Genomic DNA, 13,398 nt, shown 5'->3' with positions numbered 1-13,398 from the left:
CCCTGATGAAGCTGCTCAGCAGCTCCCCTTCTGGCTGCCTGCTCCACTGCAAGGCAGGGAGGAGAAAACAGCTCTGGTTTCTCCTCTGTCTGCTTTCCTGGGGGGGCGGTAGGAACCTGAGGAGGGTAGGTCAGGTGCTCAGCTTTGCCTCAACTTATGGAAGCATTACCTAACAAAGGATGTTTCCCTTCCCTCCCACAGTCTTATACAGCAGCCCAGAAGAAGAGGAAAAAGGGAGAAACTGAGAACCTAACAACCAGTTAAAGCTCCCAGGCTCTCTGCCCTGGCCCAGTTTAGGGGCTGCTCAAATTTGCACTAGATAGCAATGGTTTCCTAAGGAACTATATGACAACTAGGGCTAGCTAGAGTGCAGCATACTCAACCCGCTGTCCCCCTCTCTGCATCCAGAGCAAAAAAAAACACAGAAGGAAAATTTCTGTAAATTCATGCACATAAATCCTGAAGCAATTTTTGCCCTTAGTTATATCACTGCAAATCTGAGATAATTCCAGTGAAGTTATTGTCAATTACTCAGGATTAACTAGTTTAACAACAGAATTTGACTGCTGGCTTTTAACCTCTTGATCCTTATTGTAGTTTCAACCTAATATCTTAAATGACAAATGTGTTGAGTCAAAACACACAAATATAATTTAAGAAATCATAGACATACAATTCTACATCATCCCATCATACTCCTTGATAGTCTCCCATGAAATCCTCTAATTTATGTGGAGACATGAAACAAACAATTATCTTAAACACTGCAGCTTTTCTAGTCTACTCTATATGTTCATTTTGTCACCTTATGTTTGACTCCATTTACATTTCTCTCTGCGGCATCTAAATTCCACATAACTTTAAAAATGCAACTTCCCCCCAACAACAAAAGGTGTCTAGCGAGCAGAAGAATTGTCAATAAAATGTAATACCTCTCTCTAATTTAAAAAATGCTTTAGTGTTGAATTTGGCATAAAGAACAAATGTTAGTCTCAGCTGGGATGCAAACTAATTTGTATTATTGTAGCACATCAAAAATGAAAAGAATAAACCATAAAGAGCATTTGGTTGATGCTCAACTTTATTCTTTTTTTTTTATAAAATGATATTCATCGTTTCAAGGATCAGATGGCATATACAGGCACACTCATCAAATCACAAAAATATGGTCACAGTTCTCAACTAATTTTAAACACACACTGAACACAAGTTCTTCTTTCAATCCGTGAATAGTTTTAAACTGTTTGGTAAGGTGACTGATCAAAATAGGTTACTACAACAAAGCAAACCCACTAGTCAGAGACTTAAATATACCTTTTAGACTTCACAAATGTAACATCAACAGCAATGGTACAGGGACATATACTCCCTTCAAAAGCTTCAGCTAATGACTTTTAAAATGTGAATTTGATGCTAATGAAAGAAGCCAGATTGAAACTCTGGTGAAGGAAGTTCTTGATTGATGCATACAACAGGTCTATAGCCTGAGTAGATGCAGTGCAAATTTCCCTACACTGTGCCAACTTCCGGCCAATATGTCCCAAGTGTGAACCCAGAAGGGGGTCAAAACTCTAGGGATGAGAGAGAGTAGTTAAATCTCCATGCATACTCAACAGTTGGCCTGTCAAGACTGCCATTACAAGGGTGTTAAGTAGCGTAAGTGTTTTTTGTGATGCTGATACTTGTTCACTTGGAACTGGAATGAAACCAAATTAAATTTTATAAGCTTCTGGGTAACTATACATGCTACTGACCACCCTGTGACATATGTTGTAGATACGCCATATCAATCGCTCAAGACATCCACTTCCCCATGAACTGACAATTCTCAAAAGTGCTGATATAAAGCAGATAGTGCTTACTTTATTTAAGCATAACAGCATGCAGACAATCCAGACTAAGCTTCTGGACTCTGACAACAAGCAAGAAAGAAAGGAGAGATCCTAATGTGCAGTGAGACTGACAGTCAGGATGAGGCAAGACATGACTGGCCAGGGCCATCTGGTAACTTAAAATTATGGACTTTAGCTTTCTGATGTATTTAATTACTGTAATTTATATGCTATCATTAATAACAATTTTAAATTGTGTGTTCCTTTTGTCTTCCTGGGAGATGCCTGGAACCTGGTTCCATGTTAGTACAGAAGCCATGCTACTTGGATATCACTCTGAGCTGCCATTTACACAGTGGTCTTAAATTATGACTCCAGGGAACAAGCAAAAGGTGTTTGAGTAGTGTTGCACCACCATTTGGTAAAACAAGCCATTTTCTGCAATACATTTATTGTCTTTGCATACAGCACTGTCTATATTTTTAGTGGAAACTTTCCCAGTGTATACTTTTATGTCCAACAGAAGGAGCTTAGATGTTATTCCAACAGCAAGCCGTGGAATAATAAGTTTCATTTTTGTTACTTATTCATTCTTTAGGGTATATTTATAAATGGCATTTGTGTTTTCAGTTCATTATTTTTCCAGGTTCTTGTATAATCAACAATAAAACACACCAGCAAGTCCTGACACATACCACAGAGCAAGAGACTAGTTATATAGAAGAAACACTGAAATAATGATATAAGTTAAAAAAAGTGGTTTATATATATTCTGTATGAATTCTGTATTGTTAAGGGGTTGCCATGCAGTTAAATATACTACATAGATGTATTTCTGATGCTTATAATTTTCCTTAACTAAGTTCTCACAAATTATTTATTGCTGGAGATACTTGTAGAAATTTTTCTACTATGAATTACAATTCTTGCTGTGAGAAATACTCAGTGATAAAGAAGGCCATAATACTGTACACAGTACACTGAATCAGAGACCAATAAAACCAGTACCGGTGCAAGGTTATGTTGAAAATAAGAAAGCTGTGATGAGCAATTTGATTTCCAATAACATTTATGTGGATAGTTCCAACAAAGTTATCAGCATCTCCACTTCCACCACATCATTACCAATAAAGGTTAGAATCAGGTAACACAATATTTAGATTCAAAACAATGTGTGAGACCCAAGAATGCCCCTTAATGCTAGCTGGCAATGGGGTTACAGGAATATCCTGATTCTGGTATGTACATTTTGGTTCACTAAAGAATGTCATGTGAGGTTTTAATTGAAAGCCAGAGTCGTATTGGTCATTAACATCATTGTGAAATATATATACATATACTATGTATGGAGTATTTATATACAATGAACTTAAGTTCTTAAGGGTATGTCTACACTAGAAAGGTAAGTCAATCTATATTAGGTTGACTTACAGCCACTGCAGTAATTACTGCAGTGGTGCATGACCACACTACCCTCCCCAGGTCAGTGTCGAGAGATGAGAGCCTGGTCTCTCAGCTCTGCTGGCAGTTCCCTGCCAGGAGCCCGGCTGCCCCACAAGCTCCTGGGCTGCCTCCGCCCTCTGCTCCCTGTTACCTGCTGGGAGTGTGGGAAAGCTGTTTAGGGTGTCTTGCCTCCCAGTTTCCTGCTGGGAGCAGGGAGGGAAGTCACCTGGGGCTTCTCACCTGCCCATTCCCTGTCGGGAGCAGGGGGAAAGCCACTCAGGGCTTCTCGCCCCCCCGAAGTGTAGGGTCCAGCTTCCCCAGCTGCTCCCTCCCACCCCCTCTACTATTTTAAGTAGAGATAATGATAATGGAACGTAAAATAGGAAGTGCACTCTTTGGTGCTTGAGTAAATTTCTCCAAAGCATCCAAAGAGAAATTAACCCCTTCTAAAAAGAGAAGCATAAAGAGAGCAACTGAAATCTGATTAGGGAAAGTCTTTTAGCAGGCTTAAATTCCAACTTCTAGAAGTGCGGGGAAAAGTTCGACAAGATGCCTATATAAACATTACTCATTTCAGGATTCTGGAGTCCAGTTAACGTTCACAAGTAAACCATTCAGAGCCAGCTGGGAGTGAGTTGTGGGGCATATTAATTGAAGAAAGCAATTTTTTAAATTTTTCATTAATTCCTTCCTCATATCAGAGAATAACTAAAACTATTAGTTACCTTTGTGGTGAAAGTTGTTGGATGGAATTGTTCACATGTTCACATGGATTTTGTACATGAAGAAAAACTTTAGCTTTTATAAATTTCAATTCATTATAAGAGAAATTTTTCTTCATAGATTTACATGTGAACAAGCAGGTTACAATAAGGCATAGCAGACTTCATAGCTTAGTAGTTACTGTCAGCTTCGCACAGATGCTTTCATTTTCTAGCAAGAGAAATCCTGAAACAGGAGAGTTCTTTTCTCTCTTTGGAGGTGGATTCCCCCGCCACCCCCAGAAAGCAGAGGCACTTCAATAGGATTGGCTTGGGTCTGTCTCCCAGTTAGGACTCTCTCAGCCCTTATCCATTACCAGAGCAGAGGAGAAGCTAAGGTTTCTTTAATATAACAAAATAAATTTCATCTCTTATTTACCTGTATGTATATCCAACAATATGCCCACTGGAACAGTGGTAAAAATTCTCAAGATCATCAATTCTGTTTTGCAGTAACTTTTTTCTCTTGATTCTGTCTCATGGAATAAAGTACTGATGCACTTTAGAAGCAGCTTCTGGTTGTCAATTCAGATATGGGCTTTGTACTGAAATTATATCTGCACACTTTACGTTACTGTGCTTTTTTATGTATTTAAAAATCTTGGAAATTTTAACAAAATCATCTTTAAGAGTAGGCTGCCATGAGCTGGAACTACTTCTCTGTGACTGATATTGGGGGAAATTTTTGGCGTTCATGCAACCTATCCCACACACTGCACTCCCAAACACCTGCAAAATTCCCTCAGGTGTGGAAACTGGAGCGGGAACCATTTGATTTTGCCAATGGGGCCATTCAGTTAATTAAAAGGCTTGGAGAAAGGGCACAATGGGGGAGAGAAGGAGAAAATTTTCAACGAGCAAAGAAAACTAACGAAGAACAAATTTCCCAGGGGAAAGAATTCCTTGCTAAAGACTAACAGAAAGCAATAGGAAATAGCAGCTCCCTTCATGAAGTCAAAGATACTGAAGAGTGGGTAGTCAGTGCTAAAAACATGCCTACAGAAGGAATTTTTCTTGATGGACGAGTGAGACAGACAAAAGATTCTGCCTCCGTTCTCCTGAATCGTATAGAAAGATCCATGAGTAATGATATATGTTAAGGGCAGTGGATAAATGCCAAGAGAAGCTGTGACTTTAAGGAGGTAAATCAGTTGGCAGTGGTCAATATCTTCTATATAGATATAGCCAGTTATGATTACTAATAATTTTAAGGGGTTTTAGTGATTGTACTTTTTTTGGCTGGTGAGGCAAAAAATGTTTTAACTTGTCTTAGAATAGTGAAATAGCTTTATTGTGTACAGTGGAGTAAGAAAGGAGTGAGAATAGTTTTACAAGCTAAGGGCCACATTCTACTATCAATCCATAGACAACTCCCCCATTGAAGTTAATATGTAGAAAGTGATTCTAAGATATGACCTCATATTAACACATTAGTAAAGCATTATGGGTGGCTACATTTTGTTTTCAAGTGGCAATTTAATATGTTCTAGTACAGTGGTTCTCAAACTAGGGCCGTCACTTGTTCAGGGAAAGCTCCAGGCCAATGGGAGCTGCAGGAAGCAGCACGGGACATACTGATCGCTGCTTCCCGCAGCCCCCATTGGCCTGGAGTGGCGAACCACGGCCACTGGGAGCTGCAATTGGCCAAACCTGCAGATGCAGCAGGTAAACAAACCGGTCTGGCCCGCTAGGGGCTTTCCTTGAACTAGCAGTGGCCCTAGTTTGAGAACTCCTGTTCTAGTATTCAGAATAAAAATACACTAATATTCTCACACATAGGTATAAAATACAGCTTTACATAAAATTCCCAGAATACTAAGTAAGAGCAAATCCATAATTTTATTCTTAACACTATTAACTTTGGGCTACATTCCTTAAGTCACCAGCCTCCTAAAAGCAAAAACAATCAATGTAAAACAAGTCTTCATTTGTTCAAATTTTCAGCAATAAATATTTGCTACTCTACTTTGTGAAGAACTGGTGCATTCTTTCCAACTATATTATAAACAGATATGCCAGAAAACTGACATGACCCCAGAGCAGGTAATTAATTTCTGGTTTCCTCTTGGTGTGTCATAGAAAATGATCCAAGGCAATGGGGAAAGCAGCTGCAACTGGACGGCAAAATTATGAACACTAAACAAAAAAATTAAACTCCTGAAGTATACTAGCAAACAAAATGTACTGTCAGAAATCTGTAGCTCACAACAGTTACTCAGGAATTTTCACACTGATTTTCATAAGAAATTAAAACATTTACATATTTACAGGAGATTGAAGCTGAAACAAACTAATGTACAAAATGGACAAATGTATCTATTATTAAAATGTAAATATTCTTCTAGCTCATTGTAGAACAAATTGAGTAGAGCATAGATGTATGCGCTGAATTGCCTCACTAACCTGGCTACAGGGTACATTCACCAGAGAAACAATTCTCTACTTCCTGCCCTGTTCTGAAATTTTTGGTACTTCGTTTATTGTAATTTATACAGAGCCCACCACCAAGGTATCTAGGTGCACTGAGAATTTTATTAAAGACAAAACATTTCCCAGGGGGCTAATACCCAACCACTCTTACCTTTATGTATCATAACTTTAAAAGGACAGAGACTAGAAAGGCATTGTCCATAGAAAAGTGGTTGGGAAAAAGAGAACTCACAGTTATAGAAATACCATATATCACTCTATGTCACTAGGCTTAGATTTAGGTGAATTCTGGAGACCAACCTCTATCACCTGCATCTTATTTTGATTGGGTTTAGGATAGTTCAACTTAACCCAGGCATTTCTCTCTGCCAATTATTTGGAGAGCAAGGAAATGGCTCCTTCTGGATCTAACAAAAAGGACACACAGAAAGAAGTGTCATCGGCAGATTGACGATACTGTATGTCTTTTGTTTCATGATTTTTTCCAGCAGCTGTGCATACATAATAAGGCAGTAGAAGACTGAGTTTCCTGAAACCCCACATCTGAGAACCATCTAAGAGGAAAATAAGTCATCCATCATCATTCTCTGGGAACTTTCCAACAGTAGGAGAGAGAGGGACTACTCTAAGGTAATTCCTGCGACTCCTGATAAGTCACCAGCATCCAATGGAGAATTAGCAAGAACGTGTGACTTCTGTCCAATATCATGAGGGGAGAGTCAACAGAGACTAATGTTATTTCCATTCTACATCCCTGTCTGAAAGCTGGTTGATGTCCAAAGAAGTAGATGATGTAAAATGCTGCTAGAGCTGGTTTGCCACCACGTTCTCAATTATCTTTCCAAGAAAAGGGAAGTTACTGACAAGACTATCATATAAAAAGTCGACACTGCCAACTGTCATTTTCTATGGAACTACTGTACTGCCTTTCAATTACTGAGTATGAAAGCTGGCATGCCAGACTCCATGCCAATTACTGCAAGAAAACATACTACAAGTCACCTGGTAGCTGAACCAAATTCAAAGAAACATTAAGATTCAAAACAAAAATCAATCTAGTGATAACCATAACTCATTCATAGACATGATGTTTAATACAACCTGAATATCATCTTGCACTGAAGAGCTCAAAACACTTGACAAATGTTAGTGGAATTAAGCCTCAAAACATCCTACCCCTTGTGAGGCAGGTAAGTAGTATGTGGTAAAATTTTCTGAAGTGTTTAAGAAACTGCTGCACCCCCATGGAACCTTACTGACTTCACTCAGACTCCATGCAGGCACAAAGGTCTGTCCAGTCAGCTGTCATTAGGGTGACCAGATGTCCCGATTTTATAGGGACAGTCCCAATTTTTGGGTCTTTTTGTTATATAGGCTCCTATTACCGCCCTTCCCACCCCTGGTCTCAATTTTTCCGCAATTGCTGTCTGGTCACCCTAGATGTCATAGGATCAAGAATCAAGTGATTCAGCCAGCAAGTCTACAGCAGAAACAGGAATAAAACCAGTTTCCTGATGCCCTGGTCTATACTTTCACCACAAAAGACCACCCTTCCTTACCACCTCCCTATGGGTCAGTTTACTATAGAGTCAAACTTTTTTCATATCAGCACTTTCATATGACTAATACAAGTAAATGATACACATTTTTTTGAGAAAAATATTTAAACCATTAACTAATGACCTAATCTTAGCCTAACTAAAGCACAGCAAATATATGCTTTAAAATATCATTTTAATGGGCTTCTGTGACAAGCTGGATCACAGAAACCCCTTTGGGACTGCCAACTGATGTGCTGAGACTACTTCTGAGCCCGTTTTCCCTGTCAGCTTGGGACTTCAGAACCCTGCCTTGTTTGAGACAGAGACCTGGACACTGTCCATGGCAGAGGCAGTATACCTAAAATTCTTCTTTGGGCTCCCCTCTGGGGTAGATACTCCTGTGTCCCCCCAAAAGGAAGGAGACCCTGATCCAGCTGTGGGCTCACAGCTACCAGCTATGACAGACCCTTCACTGGCCAGCAAAATCCCCCCCCCCACCCCTTCACTCAGGTTGGGCTTGCTTCCAGCTATAGTCTCCCTGGAGTCTGTTCCCACCACAGCAGTCACCAGGACCCCAACTTCCAGCTTCAAGATATGTGTCTCTGTGCACCTCTTCCACACCATTATAGCCAGTTTATGCTTCTGGGTCTTAATTTGTTTTGTCTTTTAAGTTCTGAGTTTGCTGGTGGGCAACCTTTTCTTTTTCCAGGGCAGCCTTTTCCCAGGCAAACTGCACATCAGTTTTCACTTATCTTCTCTTGAGACTGTCACTTGACGAATTGGGATACCACAGAGAATCCCCTCCTGCCAGAACAGGCACCCCTCCCCACCTCTCTTGCTAAGTTAGACACTCCAGTCAGCTTCAGCACAGACGCAGAGGTTGGGCCACATCTGTCTGCAGTTCACTGAAACTGAGATGCATTCAGTTCAGGGGCTTCTTAGTTAACAGAGACTTTCCCAGCGCCCAGTGTTCAGCCTTTCTGGGCAATTTGCAACTTGTGTAGTTCTAGCTTCTTCTGATTTTCCCTTACTTATTTTGTTTCCTTTTCTGTCTCTATTTCCCTTACTGAAATAAGCATACAGAAAATAAACCAGTAACCACTTTGTCTGTTCTCCAGCCACCAAACTTAAAACTCATTTAAAATCACTACCAGTATCTTAAAGCAATCAGCTGTGCAAAGATCCTGCTCCACTACGCCACTATGACAGGTTGGATCACAGAAACCCTCTTGGCGACTGCCAACTGATGTGCTGGGACTACCTCTAAGCCTCTTTTCCCTGCAGGCTTGGGGCTCCAGAACCTCGCCTGTTTGAGCCAGACACACTAGCCTGCTACAAACCCAGACCCAGGTCTGAACCATGTCCCCCAAAAGTTGCAGACTTAACTGAAAACAGCTTAGGAAGTGTTCCTGTCTCAAATGCTTAGATGCCCAACTCCCAATGGGGTTCAAATCTCAAATAAATCCGTTTTACCCTGCACAAAGCTTATACAGGGTAAAAACTCATAAATTGCTCGCCCTCTATAACACTGATAGAGAGATATGCACAGTTGTTTCCTCCCCCACACCAAGGTATTAATGCATACTCTGGGTTAATTAATAAGAAAAAAGTGATTTTATTAAATACAAAAAGTAGGATTTAAGTGGTTCCAAGTAATAATAGACAGAACAAAGTCAATTACCAAGCAAAATAAACCATGCAAGTCTAAACCTAATACAGTAAGAAAGCTGAATACAGATAAAATCTCATCCTCAGAGATGTTTCAATAAGCTTTTATCACAGACTAGATGCCTTCCTAGTCTGGGCACAATCCTTTCCCCTGCTACAGCCCTTGTTCCAGCTCGGGTGGAATTAGGGGATTTCTCATGATTGCAGCCTCCTTTGTTCTGTTCCACGCCCTTATATATCTTTTATATAAGGTGGGAATTCTTTGTCCCTCTCTGGGTTCCCACTCCTCTTTCTAAATGGAAAAGCACCAGGTTAAAGATGGATTTCAGTTCAGGTGACATGATCACATGTCACTGTAAGACTTCAACCCCTCATGCCTCCCAGCCTGATGTACAGGAAGGCCTGCAAGCAAACAGAGCCATCCACAGTCAATTGTTATGGTTGATGGAAGCCATCAAGATTCTAAACCACCATTAATTGCCCACACTTTGCATAACTACAGTAGGACCTCAGAGTTATATTTCATATTTCTAGTTTCAGATACAAGAGTGATACATTTATACAAATAGGATGACCACACTCAGTAGATTATAAGCTTTGTAATGATACCTTACAAGAGACCTTTTGCATGAAGCATATTCCAGTTACATTATATTCACTTTCATTACCATATTTTTGCAAAATCAAATAGATTTTCATAAAATCACATAAAATCAACATCACAGCTTCATCCCACATTAAAATTTTAACACTAGAACTTAGCCATCACATATAAATGAACTAAATCTGTGAGCAATTTTGACCCAAGGTTGCCATAATACATTTATTTTACCCTGTTGTGCATACACACTGAAATTAAAGTTCCTCCCACTGTTATATCTTGCAAGACCAAATGATGTTATATGATGTGAAGCTCTTTCCAAGGTCTTATTTTTTAAAAGACATGCCATTCTGATCTATTTCTCCAGTTTTAAGTAATGTCAACCATATTGTGGTTTGACAGAGATAAGCTGACTTCTTAAGGAGTTCTATATCTTTGTAACAGACAGCAGAGATACCTTTATATGCTCCAGGACAGCAGTTGCAACATTTGTATGAAGATCGATGAGTCTTTTCTTTTCAAGTAGTTCTGGAAGAGAGCTGAAAAAATTAAATATAAAGTAAAACGTTGGGTTGCACATTGTAGTGGAATTGTGTATTCACTATAATAAATGCAACAATTATGAGAAACAAAGGTGAAGATTACAAACTGAAAAACAAAGGAGTCAGGAAATACAAGAGTTAAGTTTCTCAAAGAAACATTTACAGTATATTCAATGTGGGTAATTTATATAGCCGTAGTTTAGTGATAGAAGACAATGTATACGCAGTATGGGCAACGTAATACAGCTAAACGTAAATGTATACATACAGGAACAAAGAATGTAGGCCATACTAACAAGATGTGGGGGACACTAGTCCGAGAAGCAGTTATTCTGAAAAGGATTTTTGGGGGCAGGATAATCAGCTGAACATGAGATTCCTGTGTGATGCTATGGCCAAAAGGGCTAAAGTGATCCTTGGATGCATAACTAGGGGTATCTCAAGTAGTCGTAGAGAGATAATATTACCTCTGTATTTGGCACTGGTGCAACCACTGCTAGAGTACCGTGTCTAGTTCTGGGGTATGCAATTGGGGAGGACTGATCAGACACACTGTATTGTGACTCACAGCCCTGTTGGACGTGTTCGTCACTGTGGCATCTGAATAGTCACCTATTAGTGATTATTCTTGATCACAGAGATAGCTCGTAGAGGTCAGGACCCAATTATCAATAGGACGTGGGAAGTGTGTGTAGCCTAGCCACAGGCATAAATTTAGAGGCCTCCTGCAAGAGCCCCTTCTTAAGCTGAGAGCCTGTGAGAAAGCACAGCAATTGAGTGAGCTGCCAACATAAGGAAAGTTTGGCTGCAAAGAGAGAAGGCCAAGGGATAACAATTAGAAAGGCACCAAGTCCCCAAGAAAAGTAACTGACCGAAGAAATAGAAAAAACCCAATACACCTAACAAACATACCCTAAATGTAGGCTACTTAAAAAAAAAGCCACAGGAGTAAAAAAACAAAAACAAAAAAACCCAACATCATAGGTAGAAGATCGGCAGCACAGTGGAGGCTACCCAATTTATCGCACTGAGTGCAACATGTATGACTACCTGCCTTGGGAGCAGATGGTGTATGAACACATGCAGTGTGAGCAATTCACGGCCCTCAGAGACAGAGTACGGGCCCTTGAGGCCAGAGTGGCTGAACTGGAGGACAATGAGAGACAGTGGGTTACAGAGAAGAGACTTTTAAAGACAAAGTAGAGCAATCCCACCTCCTGTCCAACAACCCCTGTGCTGTTGAGGATGAAAGTCTTGGGGCCAGAGAGCATCAAGCTGGAGTAGAAGGAAACAATCCCATAGTTAGGATCCACCTTCCAGATGATGTCATGACATCCTCTTGCACGGAGGATATCCCTCCGGGAGCAGGGGCTTACTAAGAAAAGACAGGCAATAGCAGTGGGGATTTGATTGCTAGAAACACAGATGGTTGGGTTTATGATAACCAGGAGAACCACATGGTAAACTGCCAGCTGGATGTAAAGATGGCAGAGCTCATGAGATATTAAGACAGACCTATAGGTAGCACTGGGGTGGAACTGGTGGCTGTGCTACATGTAAGCATCAATGACTTGGGAAAGGTAGGAGAGAGGTACTGGAGGCCAAATTTAGGCTGCTAGGTAACAGATCAAATTCCAGGACCACCATGGTGGCATTTTCTGAATTGCTTCCATTTCCACATGCAGGGCCAGTAAGACAGGCAGGACTGAAAGGTGTCAATGCATGAATGAGATCATGGTGCAAGGAGGAGGGATTTAGGTTTATTAAGAACTGGGGAACATTTTGGAGAAGCAGTATCCTATAGAGGAGAGATTGGCTCCACATAAACCAAAATGGAACCAGACTGCTGGCATGTAAAATTAAAAAGGCTGTAGTGGATTTTTTAAACCAAGGGCTGGGGGAAAGCTGACAAGTGCAGAATAGCACACTGTTCAGGCAGCCAGTGGAGGGGAAGAAGATCTAACTCCGGAAGGAGAGAGCAGTAAAGGAAGATTTCCTAGATGGGAGCTCAAAATGGCCAAGATTGCATGCTGTAACAGTACAGGGCTAGAGGAAATGGGGGTAGAAACCCTGACGTGCTTGGAAAGATGATCCCTGGGCTCCCTATCAGACCAGTACAACTCCCATGAGAACAAAGTGTATGGGTGGCAGATATCTCCCTACTATGTTTTGAAGAGATGGAAGAAAATGAACACTCAAATAACGAAGTTGCACTATTCAGGTGTCTTAGGGCCTTCCCGAAACCCAGTCAGTGTTTCAATTCCAGAACTCATCGGTCCAGAGACAGAAGCACTTAAAATGGCAGATGAGGCTAGCAGGGGTGACTCTAGCTGTGTCATCACCATAAGATGACTCAGTACAGGAAACATCTTCAGTACTGAGAAAGTCTGCACCAGGCATATCTGCACCATGAAGGTCGATGGCAGAGTCATGGGCTCAGAGAGGATAGCTACCATGTGTTACAGTATTGACATCAGTACTGAGGCATTGTTACTGGGGAAAACATGGCCTATGGGTATTCTGTGACCAGTTAATACATCAGAGGGATCCAATCAGGGCCGTGCTTTTCCACTGAGGGGC

The 13,398-nt window shown here is 40.7% G+C and overlaps 1 protein-coding gene across 3 annotated transcripts in view; it reads right to left on the bottom strand.

The window, feature by feature from the left end:
- SCFD1 (sec1 family domain containing 1) overlaps positions 1-13,398 on the bottom strand; it is a 152,399-nt gene that overhangs the window by 78,296 nt on the left and 60,705 nt on the right. For all 3 annotated transcript variants that reach the window (XM_075065500.1, XM_032796638.1, XM_075065501.1), the window contains exon 14: positions 10,734-10,815. In XM_075065500.1, coding sequence (XP_074921601.1) covers positions 10,734-10,815 — 82 coding nt within the window. The remainder of the gene's footprint in view (positions 1-10,733; positions 10,816-13,398) is intronic.

Source organism: Chelonoidis abingdonii, chromosome 4, assembly GCF_003597395.2.
Source record: "Chelonoidis abingdonii isolate Lonesome George chromosome 4, CheloAbing_2.0, whole genome shotgun sequence".
NCBI classification, from domain to species: Eukaryota; Metazoa; Chordata; order Testudines; family Testudinidae; genus Chelonoidis; species Chelonoidis abingdonii.
This window is presented reverse-complemented; position numbering and strand designations above follow the sequence as displayed.